The following is a 21,942-nucleotide window of genomic DNA, read 5'->3' on the forward strand; positions in this document are numbered from 1 at the left end:
AGATCCGATCTCATCCCAATGCACCACGTGGGAACTCCCTCTCATTCTCTTATTTCTATTTAGTCATTCTTGGCCTTCGTTTACTCTGTTATCTATCTAATTAACTTATGTAAGCAATATTCAGAACCAACTATATGCCAGATTTTGCCAGTTCAATTATTCCCTATTTGGATACCAATTTAAAAGGACCCCTTGGGAACATGAAGGAAAATGGTAATCCAATCTGCCCAGTCTTCTGATGACCCTGGCTGCATATCTCTTGGAAACGGAAAGCCCTGGAAAGCATACCTTTTTCCCTCTCCCTGTGATACACTCAGGACTGCTGCCTCCAAGAAGTCAGATTGAAAAAACAAGGAGGTGATTGATATTTAGATGTTTTTGGCAGGGAGGATGAGAAGGAACCTTTTTCTTTTTTCTACCTGATTAGTTCTCAGGGCAAGTTGTGGAGAGGAAGGTAGTAGTTACTACGACCAGAAAGTAATTATGAAACCGATTTATTTCCCCACTAAAAGACTCAGGGAAAGATAATCAATAACAAAAAGTACAAAAAAGAAATATAAATTTGCTATAAAACCTGCCCTCTATCCAGAAGGTGCTGGTCTATAGAACAATAATCACATCACACTTACTTGCCATCTGTGTCTGACGTGGCTGCATAGTGCAGGGGTGTGCACCCTCTTTCATCAAGGTCATTCACACTTGCTCCTGAGCCCACAAGAGCAAACAGGCACTGGTAATTGCAATTGGCAGCAGCATAGTGCAGTGGAGATCTTTCAAACCCAATATAAAAAAAAAGAGAGAGAGAGAGAGGTCAGGGATGCACACCAGTAAACACATGCATATTGATGCAACCAGTTACAGATACTGTATTTACAGTGAGCCTGAGACTGATTTCTGCTATATACTAAGTCTTTCAGTGGGAGGAGAAACTAAGATGGCAGAGAGCCAAACTAAGATGGTAGGAATACAAAATAAGATAGAAATGGTTAAATTATTTCATGGTTCCTAGAGTAACAATTCTACTCTTCTGACTGAATCACAGACAACTTTCATATTCTGCTCTGAAATTTGAAAACTTTCATTTTTGTTTCTCCCCAATGCCATCAACAATCTGGGAAAACTTTCATTTTAACAAAGCTTCCCCTACACTAATAAAAATATTTCATAGGACAGAGGGAGCAGCTTCTGTTCATGCCTCAGTGGAAGAATAAAAGGTTAAAAAAAACATGGAAGCATTAAAAAAATGCTGCTATATCAATTACATGGTTGAGCTACACAGTTAATATCAGATTTCTCAAGCAAGAAATGCATAGTTTTTATTTTTTGCTTCTTTTTAGGGTCGCACCTGTGGCATATGGAGGTTCCCAGGCTAGGGTCCTAACTGGAGCTATAGCTGCCGGCCTATGCCACAGACTACAGCGATGCCAGATCTGATCCATGTCTGCGACCTACACCACAGCTCACGGCAATGCCGTATCCTTAATCCATTGAGCGATGCCAGATATTGAACCTGTAACCTCATGGTTCCTAGTTGGATTTGTTTCTGCTACACCATGATGGGAACTCCCCAAAAATGCATTGTTTTGAAGACTGTTCACCACTCTGAAGAGTTAGAGTACTGTTTTAATTTCTAAAGACTAAATATTTGTAGTTTATTTCTTCCCAGTTACTGAAATAAAAAAGAATGTTATTAAATTTAGGAGCTTGTCTTTAGATTACAAAACATAATGATCCCGTGACTTTTCATTTAAAAAAAAAAGTGAAGGTAAATTTAGTCCATGGTATAATTTAGTCTTTGTGGTATAATATTTTTTAAAACATTTACCTGGTAAAACGACAGTAAAGCATTATTTTACTTTATTGGACAACAGTATAGTAATTTTTTTTTTTTTTTAATCTTTTTGCTATTTCTTTGGGCCGCTCCCGAGGTATATGGAGGTTCCCAGCCTAGGGGTCGAATTGGAGCTGTAGCCACTGAACAACACCAGAGCCACAGCAACGCGGGATCCGAGCCGCGTCTGCAACCTACACCACAGCTCACGGCAATGCCGGATCGTCAACCCACTGAGCAAGGGCAGGGACCGAACCCGTAACCTCATGATTCCTAGTCGGATTTGTTAACCACTGCGCCATGACGGGAACTCCCAGTATAGTAATTCTATTTCTGGAAATGCAATTAACCCTGTATTACTTTTAAGCTTTTAAACTCAGAATGTTTTAGAAGCCATCTCTTAGTATAGAATGCTCCAAATGCTACAAATTAACTAATATACGCTAGATTAAAGTTTACTTATAAAAATAAATTATAGCTATAAAAATATTGCATTCTAAAGTCAAACAAACTAGTTTTTGATTTTATGGGTTATTATTTTCTTTGTAATCTGTTCCTTAAAGTAGTAACAGGGTCAGATAGTAGTTTTTCCTTTTCTCATACACATTCCCTACCACACATATTCTATTGATTTCTGCATGGGCCCAATCCCATGCACTGATACACATTCACACATTTTCTTTGGACACACACACCCTCTCTTGTCATATACTCTGAAACTATTGTCAACTCTTGACACACACAATTTTGCTCATATTGCCATCTATTTTTCTTTCTTCTTTTAAAATGAGGTAACAGTGGTTTATAACATATAAGTCTCAATGTGTACATTATATTTTGACTTCTGTATGCACTACAGTGTGCTCACCTCTATTTTTCAAATCAATTCAAACTGCCTTCAGTCCTTTCCTATATGGTTCTAACAGTATCTGGGTCAATTTCCACTCTAAGCACCTTAGTAGATAATGACAGCTTTAAGTACTACAATCATAGACGCTAGTAACCCTGAGGCCTGAGGCTGAACAGTGAGAATGAGGACTGGCTGAGGGACTACCAAGGGACTCTTTATCCACAGGTGCTTTCCTGCAGATCATACTCAGGGTGTGTGGAGGGAGTCAGAAGAGGAGAAAGAAAAATAATATATACACCTGTAACCTATTTCCTCCCTCTTTCTATCTAATGCTCCGGAACCAAATATAGGCAATAGAGTCTCTGACAAAAGAATGACTTGAAGGAATGGAGAACCCAACTGAGTTCCAGGTCCTGTGAGTTTTTTTGATGGAGCACAGAGGGTTTAGATTTTCCCGGCTATAATGAAGGATGGAGATGGAATGACATTAAGAGATAGAGAAGGGCTGATAAACTATAGCTGTGGCTGGTAGCCCGGGCTGCGGCAGAGGCCCAGCTAGAAGAAGGCTGTGGGTCAGAATGAATATTTAGAAGTTATTTGGGCCTCTCAACTGAATCATGATGACAGCAAAATTATTCAGTTAACTCTCAGAAGCCAAATCAGAAGGTCAGGTAAGGCATTAAGTTAAATAACATTAATTAGGCTCTATAGATGAACTATATCACACCCTACCTCCCAAATTTGTCCTTTTTGTTAAAGTCTGCACCAGTATTCAGCAGAAGGTTTAGGCACTCCAGATTCCTACCAGGAAAAAAACAGAAGACATAATTGTCAGTAATTTTGTAATGACAATGGGAGGTTTAAATAAGCATAGAAGTTTTCAAATGAGGGTAAAGTGAATAAAATAGTATGATTTATATTTTATGAAGATAAAAACATTAAAATTCATCTTATCTAGAACTTTAAAAGGTTATTTATATACATATTAGCATATTGACAGGAAATAACAAATGAATCATGTTTTCACTACTTCCAAGTTCAATTTGTAAAAGTTCCAGAAGAGTTTTTAGGAACCTCTAAAACATATTTAAAACAATATGCTTATAAATGAATGATTTAAATTTAAATGGTTTTTAATACTAAATTAAAATGGGTTAAAAACAAAGAAACAAACATGAAAATACAGATAATGTCCCAGGTTAGCTTTCCCTTATCTCCTATAATGTAACTGCTTAAGACGAATCCTTAGTTAAAATTGTATGAGAGCATATTATATACATGGGCATTTCTGTAATCTTTGGGGTTTTTTGGGGGGCCATGCCAGGAGCATGTGGAAGTCCCCAGGTCAGGGATCAAACCTGAGCCACAGCAATGATAATGCAAGATCCTTAACCACTAGGCTACCAGGGAACTTCATGTAATTTTTTTTTTTTTTGGTCTTTTTTGCCATTTCTTGGGCCGTTCCCTTGGCGTATGGAGGTTTCCAGGCTAGGGGTCCAATTGGAGCTGTAGCCGCCAGCCTACGCCAGAGCCACAGCAACGCAGGATATGAGCCACGTCTGCGACCTACACCACAGCTCACGGCAACGCCGGATCCTTAACCCACTGAGCGAGGCCAGGGATCAAACCCACAACCTCATGATTCCTAGTCGGATTCGTTAACCACTGAGCCATGACAGGAACTCCATTTAATTTAATTTTATAAACCTAAACATCAATTTCCTATGTTACAATGAAAACTGTAACTGCCAAGTGATCAGAGATCTGCTGTCTGCTGTCTCTTACTCTGTAGGCAAGTAACATGGGAGCTAAGTTTTAACTGGAAGGTTCTTTGGTGACCTTGGAAGAACAAGAGGACCTAGTCACATGTTTACAATCCATTTCTTCAACTGAGACCAGCCTAATGGGAGTCTTGGTTCAGAAAATTTGTCCTCTGAAAATTTATCCCCTGGGACTCTTCAAGGAATTATTATTGGAAATAAAATTCTTGCAAATGTCCTTTTGATAAGTCATCATGAATTAAACAGTTTATCAGAGATTTGGGGTCTAAATGATCAAAAGCTTAGCAGCATGAAAATTTGTTCATTCAAACCAACTGCCTAATTTCTTCTAGCATTTAATGTTTAAAACTTAGTCCAAAATCTTCCAAGCTTCCTCTTCCTATACATTAGTACTAGAAAGACATGAATAGATCAATGTTTTTTTCCCTGAAATTAGGATTAAAAAACCACAAACAGCTTTACAAAGAATCCTAGTATTATCCAGAAAATTCCCAATGTGATGGTATGGTAATTTGAGGACATGTATTTTTTCACTTATCCAGGACTGATTTTTCTCATATAGTCTCTTTGCAGGTTTGTTCTATTGCCCCAATTTACAACTTAGGTGGAAGAATTTACAATTCAACTTAGGTGGAAGAAGATGGGCAGGGCAGGGGAAGCAATTTCTACCATACTCAACTTTTTTCCCCAAACAACTCCTGTTATGTTATAGAAAAACACAGGTAAGAGGAAAACTGCCACAATCAGGTACCTTTTTCTTTAAAAAAGCAAAAATGTTGCTAACATACCCTCCAGCTGCAGCTGCATGTAGACAGGTCCTGCCAAAATCATCTGGAGTATCTATATCAAATCCTACAAGAATGAATATGTCTCACATAATAATATAGATATTAGATATGGCACTTTATAGACATGGTACTTTATATTAAAATATTTTGTCAAAAAATGCTAAAAATCACATACCTCCAATCTTAAAAAAAACTATGAATTACAAATAGGTACAAATTAATTGAAAATAGATTAATAATGTATAAATATATATATATTATTTGCTTTTTAGGGCCACACTCATAGCACATGTTGGTTCCTAGGCCAAGGGTCTAATCAGAGCTACAGCTGCCGGCCTACGCCACAGCCACAGCAATGCTAGATCCAAGAAGTGTCTGCGACCTACACCACAGCTCACAGCAATGCCGGATACTTAACCCACTGAGCAAGGCCAGGGATTAAACCTGCAACCTCATGGATCCTAGTCGGATTTGTTTCTGCTGTGCCACAACAGGAACTCCTACAACATTTTAAAAAAAATTACCACTAAAGGACTGAGGGTTTTAGGACAAATGTAGTTGTTTAAAAATATACATGTTTAAAAGCCATAAGATACAATGGAATATTATTTAGCAATAAAAAAGAAAGTACTGACACATATTTATAACACTAGATGACCCCTGAGAACATTTAAGTGAAAGAGATCAGTTACAAAAGACCATACCTTGTGTGGTTTCATTTCTATCAACTGTCCAGAATAGGTGGATTGGGACAGAAAGTAGATTAGTGATTGCTTAGGGCTGTAGGTGGTGGGGAAATGTTCTAAAACCCATTGTAGTCATGGTCACACATCTTTGTGAATATACAAAAAAACACTGAATTGTAAATTTTAAGAGTGAATTGTATGGAATGTGAATTATGTCTTAATAAAACATTTTTGTTAAAGCCATAGATGCTTTGTTGCCTGTGCATTGATACTAACACTGAGAAGAGATTTTGAGAATTCTTTCTCATAGATAAATGAATATGCGATTGCTTGCAGACATACATACACCTAAAACACTCAAAACACAAAACACTCAAAACACAATTATCTCACTTAAAAGATATTAAGAAAAACTCAGAAGTGCCTGTTTCACATCTTAATTTTTCACAAAAATTTTCACATAATTCTTTCAGTAATCATAAGGATTAATATACAAAATCTGCTCAACTTTCCTAACATGCTTAAAAATAGAATCATTTAAAATTAGATCTTGTACAACCACTAAGGAAAACAGTATGGAGGGATCTTAGAAAACTATACATAGAACTACCATAAGATCCAGCAATCCCATTCTTGGGCATATATCTGGACAAAACTTTCCTTGAAAAAGACACATGTACCTGCATGTTCATTGCAGCACTATTCACAACAGCCAAGACATGGGAACAACCCAAATGTCCACTGACAGATGAATGGATTTAGATGTGGTATACACACACAATGGAATACTACTCAGTAATAAAAAAGAACAAAATAATGCCATTTGCAGCAACATGGATGGAACTAGAGACTCTCATACTAAGTGAAATAAGTCAGAAAGAAAAAGACAAACACCACATGATATCACTTATATATGGAATCTAGTATACAGCGCAAAGGAATCTTTCCACAGAAAAAAAAATCATGGACATGAGAAGTGACTTGTTGGAGTTCCTGTCATGGCGCAGTGGTTAATGAATCCGACTAGGAACCATAAGGTTGCGGGTTCGGTCCCTGCCCTTGCTCAGTGGGTTAACGATTTGGCATTGCCGTGAGCTGTGGTGTAGGTTGCAGATGCGGCTCAGATCCCGTGTTGCTGTGGCTCTGGTGTAGGCTGGTGGCTACAGCTCCAATTAGACCCCTAGCCTGGGAATCTCCATATGCTGCGGGAGTGGCCCAAGAAATAGCAAAAAGACAAAAAAAAAAAAAGAAGTGACTTGTGGTTGCCAAGGGGGAGGGAAGGAGTGGGATGGATTGAGAATTTGGGGTTAAGAAATATAAACTATTGTCTTTGGAATGGATAAGTAATGAGATCAGCTGTATAGCATTGGGAACTGTATCTAGTCACTTACTATGGAGCATGATAACGTGAGAAAAAAATGTATATGTGTATATGTAACTGGGTCACCTTGCTGTACAGTAAAAAATTGACAGAACACTGTAAACAAGCTATAATGGAAAAAATAAAAATCATTATAAAAAAAAATTTTAATCTTATGGGAGCTCCCCTTGTGGAACAGTGGAAACAAATCCGGCTAGTAACCATGAGGTTGTGGGTTCGATCCTTGGTCTCGCTCAGTGGGCCATGAGCACTGCCGTGAGCTGTGGTATAGGGCATAGACATGGCTCGGATCCCGCGTTGCTGTGGTTGTGGCTGTGGCCGGCAGCTGTAGCTCAATTCAACCCCTAGCCTGGGAAATTCCACATGCCCTGGGTGCGGCCCTAAAAAGCAAAAATAAATAAAGAAGTAAATTAAATCTTACATATTTAATAACTATGCATTTAATAAGGGTCATAAAATTATAGTAATATTTATTGCAGTATTATAAAACAGTAATTAGATATGGCATAAATAACTTAATAAACCTAGAAAATACTGTAAAATTGCTATCAGCTCTTAAAAAGGAAGCATGCAAATGAAGATATTTTGCTTCTAGACATAAAGGGATTGCTCTAGAAATATTCCACATGCCATTCCCCAAGAGAAAGGAGTAAATCTCTGGAAAAATAAAGCCTTTCCCAGAGCTAAAGAGAAAATCAAATCTTAAAATTAAAGGGTCCAACATCTTCTAAGAGGGGCTGGACATACTGGTACGTCATCTTGGAAAAGCAGGATAAAAAGACTATATTAAAGATAGGGGGTAGGAAGAGTTTGGGGAGACAAAAAAAGGATAATCAGTCTGTGAAGGTTCCACTTACCAGAAGAAAGAAGTTTCCTACAGCAATCTGAGAAACCACTTAAGGCTGCCAAATGGAGGGGGAACATTCCATGTATGCCACGCCTAAAGTAAATAGGAGGGCATCCTCATCACAAGAAAAATATAATCACTTAAATTAAAAAGAAAAAAGAAACTACTTAACTTATCCAGTAGCTTTCCTCTTAGAGTAGGGTTTTTCAATCTCAGTACTACTGTCCTTATGGACTTTGTGTGTGTCGGGTCGGGGGTGCTATCCTGTGCCTATAGATGTCACCAGTGTCCCTGGGCTCTACCCACACTGGATGACAATAACAATCTCATTCCCAAATCATGACAACCAAAATTCTCCAGACATTCGCCTCAGGAGCAAAATCCACTCCCCTTGCCTCACTGCTAAGACTCATTACCACAAAGCAAAATGTTTAAGAATGTTCACTGAGTAGTTTTTATAATAGTAAAAACTTAGAAGCAACTTGTGTTTGTCATAAGGAGAATGAATAAATTGTAAAATCTTTATACAATAATTAAATTTTATAAAACTAATGAACTAGAGTTACTTACAGAGATGAGAAAAAAGCCCAAATTTATATCTATATGGCTAAATCAACAACTTCGTGTAAAAATAAGCTAGCTTATCCAATGAAATCATACTAAACATTCTATTCTATTACATCGTCAATATTAAGAGGGAAAAGCTCAAACAATTAGCACTACATCAAGGACAAAACCCACATTTTTTTTATTTGAAATATCTATAAAACTGCAACTGATTTTCCTTCTGTGTTTCCCTGTCACAGCCATCAACACCTTGAGAAGCACTTACTTTGCAGTGTCAGCACCACTTGTAATGAGAGTGTTGATTAGCAGCTCATGGCCGTACCTCGCTGCTATGTGCAAAGGGGTGTTACCATTCTTATCCTCACAGTCGATTACTGCTCCTACAATAAATGACATACTATCAGACACTGGACAGTATAAAGATCAAGTCAAATCTATCACACAGAAACTAATGAAAAAGGCTATTCAAGCACAAACTAGTAGATAGAGCAATTTAACCAAAGAATTCATTCACAGCATATTTATTGAGCCAGGCAGTGGGTTTACAGATCTTATACTTAAAGTGATGTTGTGAACTGGGCACTGGATTTGAACAGATTTAAGAACTACAAAAGGGAGAGTTCCTGTTGTGGAACCTAACTAGCATACATGAGGATACGGGTTCGATCCCTGGCCCTGCTCAGTGGGTTAAGGATCCGGTGTTGCCGTGAGCTGTGGTGTAGGTTGCAGAGGCAGTTAGGATCCTACATTGCTGGGGCTGTAGTGGAGGCGGCAGCTACTGCTCCAATTCAACCTCTAGCCTAGGAACTTCCATACGCCATGAGTGCAGCCTTAAAAAGACAAAAAATAAAAATAAAAAAATAAAAAATAAATAAATAAAAACTACAAAAGGGTTCTGGGATCTAATAAGTTTAGAAATCACTGTATAAAAACAAAATTCAACACAGTTCTTTAGAGCAAGACTTTCCAAAGCTTTAATGTGCACACTCTACACCATCAAGACAGCATGCAATGCTTCACAAATGATTTGATCATGAAACTATTCCTACTTTTTCCCTGCAAAATAAAAACGGCTATTGCCTTGAAGAGTAGTACTAACAAATAGTTCCTTAGAACATGGCTTGAGAAACACTGCTTTAAAGTAAGGTATTCCAAAGTTTTTTTAATTGAAAAGTTTAGCTTGACTAGTACTAATTCAAATGCAAAAGAATACAAGTTCAGAAAATAAATGAAAATCCTAAAAATAGTTCAAAATATTCAAAAAGGCTAAAAGAAATGCAACCGAGTTTTGTTATTATGTAACTCAAACTGCAATGGAAAGGCAAAGTTTTCTATCTGGCAATGTTTTTAAAAAAACAACATCAACTAGCAGAGAAACTGTGTTCATAAGGGAAACAAAACAAATAAATGATAAACATAATTTCAAAAGATACATGTACATGGCATTTTAAGTTATTATCTAATTTTCATGAGATCTGATATCAAATGTCAAAAATGACAATTCCTCAATGCCATTCATTATGTGGATGCTTTTACTACATTTAAGAAAAAAAACAAACAGAAATACTTTTTACCACTCTGGATAATGGTTTGTGATCTGGAGAATCTACCGTGGAGGGCAGTCATATGCAGTGGGGTTTTTCCATCTTTGCTCTGAAATGAATGAGAGATTTAAAATTCTTGTTATATCTATAACATGTAATCATTAGTTTCATTTTGAATATCTTCTCATAATTTTATTTTGTATATTACTCAAGCATTAAGTTTAACTGAAGCCTGTTGCAGTAAAATAGCTGTTTGAAATTATGAACTAATTTTTTAGTATGTATACCATAAAGCACAAATATACTAAAACCTCACTATCTACAGTTTATAAAAGGCCCTGGGTGGTGGGTATGGTATAATCTTAGTATCACTCCTATTTCATAAGTGGGGAGGATGTATTAAATGACTGGGCCAAGATCACATCCCAGGGAGTGGTACTGCCCATGTTTCAATAATTTCACAGTTACAATTCTTTTGTTCTAAGAAATGCTGAATCCCTCCTTGACCAAAGAAAAGTGAATGTTAGAATTAACTTCAGCCACTATAATGCACTTAAAAATTTTTAAGTATTACTTTGGTTATAATTATTGATAATTAATGCTGTTAGCTATTTTCTCAAATTACTTAAATAATAAACCAGACTGGCCTTGCATGTGTATTTGATGTAGAAATTCTGAAATTCTAAAGGAATTCCAAGTATGATGAAAAATAATGCCTAAGTAAGGTGGTATCTTTTTACTGTGAGTTAGGTAGTCTTTTCTTTCCTAAAATTATTTTGTTGATCAAATAAACATGTGCTCACCACAAAAGAAAGAAGTATTTGGGGTATTTTGTATCTAACCAAAATTAAAGGTATAGGGTCAGGTGGGAGAGGGGGTGAAGTGAAACAATTAATGCAGTGGGGCTCATGTTAAGCAAGGTTATGAAAACCATAACCATTCATTTTACTTCTGTGTAGTACTTTGTAGGACAGCCAATTAAAAAACTTATAAACTGAAACTTAAATTCACATTCCAATTTGTAGTCATCCACAACTTTAATCAAGGATAAAAACATCAAAATGGAGAATGGAATGGGAGGAAAAGATGGAGAAAGGTGACTGGATAAGGAGGCATGAGGGTAAGCAAATGTAATTTTTTTTATAATGTAAGACAAATGTCAAAGCTCCTTAAGCAAAATTTGATGAGCAGTAATTTGACAAATTTAAGAAACAGAGAGGTGTTAGGAATAAAGATATATTCTTTCTTTTTTTTGTCTTTTTTTTCAGGGCCACACCTGTGGCAATATGGAAGTTCCCAGGCTATGGTGTAATTGGAATTACAGCTATCAGCCTTCGCCACAGCCACAGCAACACCAGATCTGTTTGGTGCTGGCGTTGGTTCTGGCATTTGGTGCAGGCACCAAAATAACAGGCCAGGACATGTCCATGACTGATACCACAGCTCAAGGCAATGCCAAATCTTACAACCCACTGAGAGGCCAGGGATTGAACCCACATCTTCATGGATACTCGTTGGTTTTGTTACCGCTGAGCCACAATGGGAACTCACGAAGATATATTCTTGACTGAATATACATTCTTACTGGTTGAAAGCTCAGTTACCAACAAATTTTATATAATGTCAGAGTTGGAAGGTAACTGAGAAGTCATCAATAACCTGGGGAACATGTTTTAGTGGAAATTGGTGGTAAGATAATTTGACAGTTGCACATCAGCAGGATGTTGTATGTCCTTAGACATGATTAAAGGAACTTTTACGAAATCTATTTTTAAATCAATGTCATAGCCTGTTGCCTTCAAATCTACCACATCTTAACTGGTTTGCTAAAAAATTCCATTATCAGAGTTCCTGTCCTGGCTTGGCTTTAATGAACCTGACTAGTATCCATAAAGACACGGGTTTGATCTCTGGCCTTGCTCAGTGGGTTAAGGATTCGGTATTGCCTGAGCTGTGGTAAAGTTTGCAGACATGGCTCAGATTCTGCATTGCTGTGGCTGTGGTGTAGGATGGCAGCTGCAGCTCCAATTCGACCCCTAGCCTGGGAACTTCCATATGCTGTGGGTGAGGCCTTAAAAAGACAAAAACAAAAACAAACAAAAAGCCCCCAAAACAAAACAAAACAAACAAAAGAAACTCCCTTGTCATGTGTAAAATCCACCACTGAATTTTCTAAATCATTAAGGATCCTAACTTCAAATAGGACCACTGGTATGAGCATTATAGTACAAGTGAGCCTCCTGTAGAACTGATTCTCACTTCCACATTTCAAAAGAAAATACAGACTTGAAAAGAATCATAGGTACTAGAGTCAGCTATGTAGGCAACCATATATGAGCCGAGTAATTATCAAATCATAATAAATATTCATGTTTAAATGACACTGTATAAACTAAAAAGCTTAATGTTTACCCTTTAAAGATAGCTATGTATAAACTAAAAGGTGCATTATAGTTAATGATATAGGTAAGCTTCCCTAACTATATGATAGCTAATTAACAGATGATTTTAACTACAGCCACTTTATCATAAAAGGTCTCATAGAGACTAAAAATATTTGGTTGAGATCTTTTCATTTGAAGAAGTTAAGATCATTTCAAAATTTTTATTTTGAAATACTTTTTTTTTTTTTGGGCTTTTGGGGCCACACCTGCAGCATATGGAAAGTTCCCAGGCTAGGGATCTAACTGGATTGTAGCTGCCAGGCTACGCCATAGTCACAGCAATGTCAGATCCAAGCCATGTCTGAGACCTATACCACAGCTCAGGGAAACGCCAGATCCTTTAACCCACTGAGCAAGGCCAGGGGTCAAACCTGCGTCCTCATGGATACTAGTCAGGTTTGTTACCACTGAGCCATGATGGGAACTCCTGAAAGACACTTTTTTTGTTTGTTTGTTTTAGGACTGCACCGTCGCATATGGAAGTTCCCAGGTTAGGGGTCAAATTGGAGCGGTAGCTGTCGGCCTGTACCACAGCCACAGCAATGTGGGATCCAAGCCACATCTGCAACCTACACCACAGCTCATGGCAACACCAGATTCTTAACCCACTGAGAGAGGCAAGGGATTGAACCCGCAACCTCATGGTTCCTAGTTAGATTCAATTCCACTGTGCCACAACAGGAACTCCCTTGAAAGACTCTTCTTTTTAAAAAAATTACTAGGCTTTAGAGTAAACAAATAGTAAACTTCTCACACTCCACAGAAATCATATTATTTTTTTCTGGGCACTGATTATCCAAATAGCAGGAATTCTTCAAATCAAAATAAGCATTTCTGAGAATTCCCATTGTGGCTCAGCTATAATGAACCCAACGAATATCCATGAGGATATGGATTTGACCCCCGGCCTTGCTCAGGGGACTAAGGATCTGGCATTGCTGTGAGCTATGGTATAGGTCACAGAAGCAGCTCGGATTTGGTGTTGCTGTGGCTGTGGTGTAGGCCAGCACCTGAGGCCATGATTCGACCCCTAGCCTGGGAACTTCATATGCTACAGGTGTGGCCCTAAAATAACAAAAAGGGGGGAAAAAAAACAGTTCAAATTTATTATCAGCAAAAAACTTTAGCAATTATTTAAACTATTAAAAATAAAACTTCAGTAGGTGATGTGATTAGGAACTAAAAGATTTAAAGATATATTCTTAAAAGACATTTTACCACAGATGTTTTTTATGACATCTGTTCCCCCACCTTCCATGGGCTAACATGTATAAATTTTGTCTTTTAGCTGGCAGAGGGCAATTTAGAGCAATGGCCTAACTACAGATGGGCCTGCTGCTGCTTACAGCTGACAGAGTGGGTCAATGGCATCACTAAAAGATTTTCTAAAGTTAGAGAGGTAAGAAAATGGACTCCAGTCTGAAAAGACACTGGCTCATCACACCTACCAAAAGATCTGAAATTTTATGTAATTAAAGCTCTGAAAACATTTGAAGCTTAAATGTTATTACTAATTTGGAGTGGCTCTATTTTGTCTGCGGTTTTCTTCATGCCACAAGATATGGTTTGGCAAGTACTCAAAGAATGAATTAATAAATTAATACAGAAGCAATCAGTGAAGGCATCTTGGAAAATACAAAACGATGACCACACGTTATAAAGTAGTCATGTTCAGAACTGTGGTTGCATGAGTACTTCCAAAGAATTATTCAGTGAAAGTACATTTATTTTGGCTCCAGAATTTTCAAGTATTTCTAAAATTCAAATGCTCACTCTAAAAAGTGACTGACAAAAAAGCAACCATTCCTTGTATATAAAACACTGATAATAGTTTTTCAATTTCTCTAACATTGTGAAAAATTTCACAAAGGTTGAAAGAATATTACAGTGAACATCCATATACATACCATTTAGATTCTATCACTATCATTTTACTACATGAACATTACTACATATCAATCTGACCATCCACCTACCTACCCATCCAATTATACGATGACCTTCAGAGTCAGTTGCAGAAATCACCATGTATTACCTCCATATGCTCTGGTACACATATCATTAACTAAGGTTCAATATTTGCTTTGTAAGCTTCTAAGGGAACATTTACATGTAATGAAGCATATAAATCTGAAGGGTACAAATTCGTCAGTTTTGTTTTTTTGGTTTTTTTGGCTGTACCCTCAGCATGAGGAAGTTCCTGGGACAGGAATCAAACCCATACTACAGCATCAACCCAAGTCACAGCAGTGATGCCAGATCCTAAACCTGCTGCACAAGAGAACTCCTTCAATTCATGAGTTTTGACTAACACTTATTCATGTAACACAAAACCTATCAAAATACAGGGTATTATCACCACACCAGAAAGTTCCCCTGTCCCCCCACCCCTTTCATTAATATCTCCTCTAATTTCAACAACTGTTGTATTTTTATCCCCAACTATGGAGGCAACAACTGTTCTATTTTTCTCCCCAACTAAATAAATGCAATTTTGTCTGTTCTAAAAACCTTATATAAATGGAACTAATGAATATTCTTGTGTAAAGCTTTCACTCAGCATAGTATTTTAAAGATTCATCTTATGTATCAGTAATTTGTTCCTTTTTACTGCTGAACAGTCAATGCTACCACAGTGAACTCCTAAACATTACATAGAGACTTCCTACCTTCATATTGACATCGGCCCCATTGCTTACTAGAAGCTCTAAACACAATGCTCCATGAGTGGATGCAGCAGCAAAGTGCAAAGGAGTAAATCCTTTTTCATTCTTCTGATTTACATTAGCACCACAGTCTATAAGTTCATTCACGACAACATCTTGTCCATTATAGCAGGCTACATGAAGAGGTGTATTTCCATAGGCATTTGGTTCATTCATCTATTGGAAGAAAAAAATGTCAGCTTTTTAGCAGTCTTTCTAAAGATCATCATTGTGAACTATTTTAGCAACAATGTGGTTGAAATCAAATTATTACAGTGAGAAAAGGGATAAATACACAGATGAGGCTAAAGTTCTCTTAAAATAATGAACTTAATACCATTTTGGTGTCAAATGGATTTTGTACCTTCAGGGAATATAATTCACATACACAAAGTCTACTTTATGACAAAACTGAATGATTCCAAGATATGTAGTTTCCAACCTTACATGTTGACATTTTACCAAAATGAATGTGTGCAAAAAAATATACTCAATATTGAGCAATAATTCATGTAACTCAAGTTTATTTATTTTTCTTTTTTGGCCACTCATGGCATATGGAGTTCCCAGGCTAGGGATCAGAGCCCAGGCGCAGTTGCAACCTAACCCACAGCTGTGGCAATGCCAGATCCTTAACCCACTGTGCTGGGCCAGGGAGTGAACTTGAGTCCCAGTGCTCCCAATATGTTGCCAATCCCTTTGCAGCACAGCAGGAACTCCTCAAGTTTTCTTTATCTTTCTATTTCTTAAAAATAAGTTAGTGAGTGCTTTAAAGTTTATATCATCTTTGTGTAGTAAAGAATTTTTCCTTTGGCCTTGCTTTCTGGGAGGTAATCTATGTCACACCTGACAGGTGTGTCCTTGCCTAGGTGGATGCTGGCTGCCCTAGATCCTGAAGCAGAACTAGGAACAGTCCAGTCTTTAGGGCAGGGCCATCCACACCATATAAACCAATCATGTGGTTTAGGGGAGGGGCTTTGAATCCCTGGGTATCGTGAACATGGAGACTAAAATCAACCATGTGAGTAATTTTGATCAATCATGCCTATGCAGTGAAGACCCAATAAAACTATAAAAACAAAGCTCAGTGTTCAAACTACTATGTGAACACTGTCATACTTTGACACTGGGAAAGTAAGGAGTCCTGACTCTATAGGGAGAGGCCAATGGAAGCTTTATGTTTAAAATACTCTGCCCTGTGTGTCTCTTCCTTCCGCTGATCTTAATTTGAATCTTTTTTGTGTAATAAACCATAACCATGAGTATAGTAGCTTTCAGTGAGTGTTTTGAGTCCTTCCAGTGAATTATCAAAGCTGAAGGTGGTTTAGGAAATCCCTCAAACTTATATTTGATCAGAAGTAGAGGTAGGCTTGTATAGAGACTGTGCCCTCTAACCTTGTGGTTGGCCCCAATTTATCACAATTTTATTTAACATTTTCTTTTCTCAGATCCCTGGTAACAGAAATTGGAGGAAGTGAAAAAGCAACACTTAACTTGAGTCAAATTACTGAGATTTCATTGTCAAAAGCTGGCAGACATGACACAGATTCTCCCTAAGAGCTTGCAGAACTTTGGGAGGTTAAATTTATTGTTTTAAGTCACTCATTGCATGGTAATTTGATATGGCAGCTCTAGGAAATTGAGTCACACAACTGGAGGCTACATATCACTAAGTGGCTCTAAATCTGATTTTTTTTTTTTTGAAGAATATTCTCACCAGAATTGAGGTTATTTTGCTATCAATAAAACAAGCTTTAAAGATTACACCAGAATGGACTTGAAATAGTGATAAGAAACAAGGTTGCCTCATTTATTTGGATCAAGGGTCTCTTAAGGCATTATGATGCTCTGTTAAAACAGAGCCATAGGAACTGCTGAAATAAAGCTTTCACTGTTTGCATTCTACAAGTCTACCTAACAATGTGTTTGAATTTTTGATCCCTACACTTTCAATAACTAAGTGCCTCACACAGTCCTTACATTAACAGTCTACTCAGCTCCAAAGTTCTACCATGTATTCTTGGTCCAACCAGACTATCACCTACCTTCTGCTTTTGTAGCTGATCTAAATTACCTCCCTCTAGCAGAGCTTTACCCTCTCCTTCCAATTTGCTGCATTTTAATCTGTGTTTTAAAGAAGCAGATGACTTTGTTAGAACTATACCTAAAATAAGAGTAAATATACTAAGAGTGGGTGTAAAGTATAAGTGCCTGAAGGATGGACTGTGGGAGCAACAGGCATTCTTAGCTATCTCAATTCTGGCAGCAACTCCTCCTAACCAGACAGATTTATATAGTAAGGAACACTTATAGCTGCTGGGCCAGAAGCCTCTAGTTTTTGTGTAATGTGAACAGCTACCATCATTTAAAAGGAATATTAGACAAACTGGGTGAATGAGACTAATAACCTAGCCAATTAGGGAAAAGAATACAGGTGTGTCTGATTTGCTGGTTTCCACAGCTGAAATGAAACTTCAGGGCCCACAGAATGTGATGGAAAAGAAAAACTTCTGTCAATCAATTATTCACCTTTGGAATGTACTTTAGCTCTTATATATATGTGGACTAATTTCGATTTTTGGTCAGGTAACAGTACACTGTATGTTATGTAAAGGACTATAAACATAAAGCTATTAAAAGAGAAAAACGTTATTGTAAGAAGTCATTCTTTAAATCTGAAATAACTTCTGTTAACAGCAAAATCACAAACACACAAAATGCTCCATTCTTTTGTACCACTTAGTCTGTGCACCTACATCAACCCCAAGATCGAGAAGGTATTTGACTACGCTGATCATCCCGCTGGAGGCTGCTGCATGGAGAGGTGTGTAAGACTTCTTATCTTTGCATGTCACCTCAGCTCCATGTGCCACGAGTAATTTCACTACTTCAATGTGACCTGAAAATGTGTTTATGAAGAACAAACAAATGAGTGTGTGGAAAACATGAAATACAATCCTGAATATCTTTAAAGAAAGATAAAAATGCAAACTGATAAATATTCCATGACAAGCCACCACTGAATCACATTATAACCAGAGAGAGGACAGAAGAAAAATAAAAGAATTTAGGATAATTTTGATAAATGTTGAGTCAATTAATAATACATTTAATTATTTTATTGTATACGAAAATAGTACATTTAATTATTTTATTCAATAACACTGTGATCTATAATCCTTCTTTTACCTAGATCTGGTTGTTTTAATACATTCTCAAGTTCTTGAGTTAGAACTTCTCAAGTTCTTTTTATGTCTAATGTAAGACATTAGTTTGTATGTTTTAGTGGAATCTTCTACTTGGAAATCTGGGAGTGTTTTGGGCTTATTTCTTAAAAATGTCAGAGCTTTAGAACATGCAGTTAAAAGCTTCTTTTTCATTATTATTTCCACCAGATGTCTTTAACAACCTGTTTGTTATTCACCCTCGTATCAATCAGGATAGGCTAAGCTTTATATGCTGTGGTTAAATGTTACTGACTCCCAAATCTCAGGGCTTAAATAATTACTGTTTTATTTCTCATTAACATTATGACAGCTTGGCAAGAGGGCTCTGCTCAGTCATTCAGGGATCCAAACTCACGGAGCTGACACCATCCTGAAGGCTGTATCAGAGAAGGGGAACAAACTGCAGAGTCTCACATTGGCCATTAAATTCTCTGGTCCAAAAGTGATACTGCTTCCATTAGTCAGAACTAGTCTCCGGCCCCACCCAATTGCACAAGGAGGCCAGGAAGGGGGACTATATCTGGAAGATGAGAGAAGTACTCTTCTCCTTCTATCCTGCCTCATTACCTGTCAATTTGATTATACAGTGCTTTCTCCACATCCCCAAATTCTTTTCACCTCTGTCTCTGTTCATAGGATTGACTTCTTCATCATACAGAATGTTCTGCTTGGGTGTTTCTAATCACTGTTATGAATCCATGAAGGGCATGTTAGTTCCCATCTACTCTAGAAGTCTTATAAGACTTATTTTTTTAAATGATTTTAATTTTTTCCATTATAGTTGGTTTACAGTGTTCTGTCAACTTTCTATTGTACAGCAAAGTGACCCAGTCACACATACATATATACAGTTCTTTTTTCACATTATTCTTCATCATAAGTGACTAGATATAGTACACAGTGCTATACAGTAGGATCTCACTGCTTATCCATTCCAAAGGCAATAGTTTGCATTATTACTAACCCCAGATTCCCAGTCCATCCCACTCCTTCCCCCTCTCCCTTGGCAACCAAAGTCTGTTCTCCAAGTCCATGAGTTTCTTTTCTGTGGAAAGCTTCATTTGTGCTGTATATGAGATTATAGATATAAATGATATCATATGGCGTTTGTCTTTCCCTGACTTCACTTAGTATGAGAGTCTCGTTCCATCCATGTTGCTGCAAATGGCATTATTTCATTCTTTTTTATGGCTAAGTGGTATTCCATCATATATATATACCACATCTTCTTAGTCCATTCATCTGTCTATGGACATTTAGGTTGTTTCCATGCCTTGGCTATCATGAATAGTGCTGCAGTGAACATAAGGGTGCATGTCTTTTTAAAGGTAAGTTCTGTCCAGATATATGCCCAAGAGTGGGGCTGCTGGGTCAACATGGTAGTTCTATATTTAGTTTGCTGAGGTACCTCCATACTGTTTTCCATAGTGGTTGTACCAACTTACATTCCAACAGTGCAGGAATGTTGGACATGTTCTCCGTGTCCTCTCTGGCATTTGTTATTTGTGGACTTGTTAATGATGGCCATTCTGATTGGTGTGAGGTGGTACCTCCTAGTAGTTTTTATTTGCATTTATCTAATAATCAGTAATGTTGAGCATTTTTTCATTTGCTTGTTGCTCAACTGTGTATCTTTGGAAAAATGTCTGTTCAGGTCTTCTGCCCATTTTTCAACTGAGTTGTTGGTTTTTTTGCTGTTGAGTTGTGTAAGTAGTTTGTATATTTTAGAGATGAAGCCCTTGTCAGGTGCATCATTTCAAACTATTTTCTCCAATTCCGTAGGTTGTCTTTTTGTTTTTTTTTTTTTTTGTCTTTTCTAGGGTCGCACCCATGGCATGTGGAGGTTCCCAGGCTAGGGGTCTAATCAGAGCTGTAGCCACCGGCCTATACCACAGCCACAGCCACGCAGATCTGAGCCACGTCTGCAACCTACACCAAACTCACGGCAATGCCAGATCCTTAACTCACTGAGCGAGGCCAGGGATGAAACTTACAGCATCATGGGTCCTAGTCGGATTTGTTAACCACTGAGCCACGATGGGAACTCCCCCCCCCCTTTTTTTTTATGGTTTCCTTTGCTGTGAAAAAGCTTGTCAGTTTGATTAGGTCCCATAAGACTTCTTATAAGATGTTTAGATCCTTAGAATCACATGAAGCACCAAGCACCTGTAAAAACTATCTAATAAGCATATAACACCCTGTGATGTTCCTTATACTTGAATCATTGTTTAACTAACTCTTTAAGCACTTTTATTTATTCACGAAGTTCCCAAATATATATCTTCCAAGGCAAATATCATAGGCTCTTATGTTCTACTTCTTGGTACAGATCAGAAAAAAGAGGCACCTAATAAATATTTTTAATTTAAACAAGTTGCTCATGATGCCATTTTTAATACCTTTTCATAAGGAAGGAGTATATAAAGTTAATAAAAAGTGAAACTTTCTGACTTAGGACCCCTCCTTCTTGAAAAAAAGGATCCTACAAGATGCACAAAGAAGCAAGTAGATTTAATTGTTTATATATATAAATTATCAAAGTGGATACTTTCATCTATTTTCCTCCCCATCTCAATATGAAAAATATCTACTATATTTTTAGGAAAAAAAAATCAAAAGAGTATCTATCAAAACGTTAGGTGCCAAATTAAATGTGACTATTATATAAGAGTACTAACTAGAAAACTACAATAAAGTACCACCCCATACCAGTCAGAATGGCTATCATTAACAAGTCTACAAATAACAAATGCTGGAGACAGTGTGGAGCAAAGGGAACCCTCCAACATCATTGGTAAGAATGTAAAGTAGTAAAACCACTATGGAAAACAGTATGGAGAAAACTACCATATGATCTAGCAATCCCAGTCCTGGACATTTATCCAGACAAAACTTTCATTCTAAAAGATACACGTATTCCTATATTCATCACAACACTATTCACAATAGGCAAAACATGGAAACAAGCTATATGTCCATCAACAGATGAATGGTTTAAGAAGATGTGGTATATATATACACAATGGAATACTACTCAGCCATAAAAAGAACGAAATAATGCCATTTGCAGCCACATGGTTGGAACTAGAGATTCTCATACTAAGTGAAGTAAGCCAAAAAGAGAAAGACAAATATCACTTATATGTGGAATCTAAAATACGGCACAGATGAACCTGCCTACAGAACATAAAAAGACTCATGGACATGGTGAATGGACTTGTGATTGCCAAGGGAAGGGGGAGGGAGTGGGATTGGGACTTTGGGGTCAGTAGATGCAAACCATTGCTTAGA

At 37.4% G+C, this 21,942-nt stretch overlaps 1 protein-coding gene across 9 annotated transcripts in view; it reads right to left on the minus strand.

The window, feature by feature from the left end:
* ANKRD28 (ankyrin repeat domain 28) overlaps positions 1-21,942 on the minus strand; it is a 222,888-nt gene that overhangs the window by 32,782 nt on the left and 168,164 nt on the right. For 7 of the 9 annotated variants that reach the window (XM_047768705.1, XM_047768713.1, XM_047768694.1 and 4 more), the window contains 8 exons: positions 18,181-18,323; positions 15,389-15,601; positions 10,306-10,384; positions 8,997-9,111; positions 8,175-8,257; positions 5,251-5,314; positions 3,414-3,482; positions 630-770 (listed from right to left, as the gene is read on the minus strand). In XM_047768705.1, the coding sequence (XP_047624661.1) occupies positions 630-770; positions 3,414-3,482; positions 5,251-5,314; positions 8,175-8,257; positions 8,997-9,111; positions 10,306-10,384; positions 15,389-15,601; positions 18,181-18,323 (907 nt within the window). Of the gene's footprint in view, positions 1-629; positions 771-3,413; positions 3,483-5,250; positions 5,315-8,174; positions 8,258-8,992; positions 9,112-10,305; positions 10,385-15,388; positions 15,602-18,180; positions 18,324-21,942 lie in introns of those variants that run through there. The other 2 variants (XM_047768747.1, XM_047768768.1) reach the window with 2 other exon arrangements.

This window comes from Phacochoerus africanus, chromosome 1, assembly GCF_016906955.1.
Source record: "Phacochoerus africanus isolate WHEZ1 chromosome 1, ROS_Pafr_v1, whole genome shotgun sequence".
In the NCBI taxonomy this organism is placed as follows: Eukaryota; Metazoa; Chordata; class Mammalia; order Artiodactyla; family Suidae; genus Phacochoerus; species Phacochoerus africanus.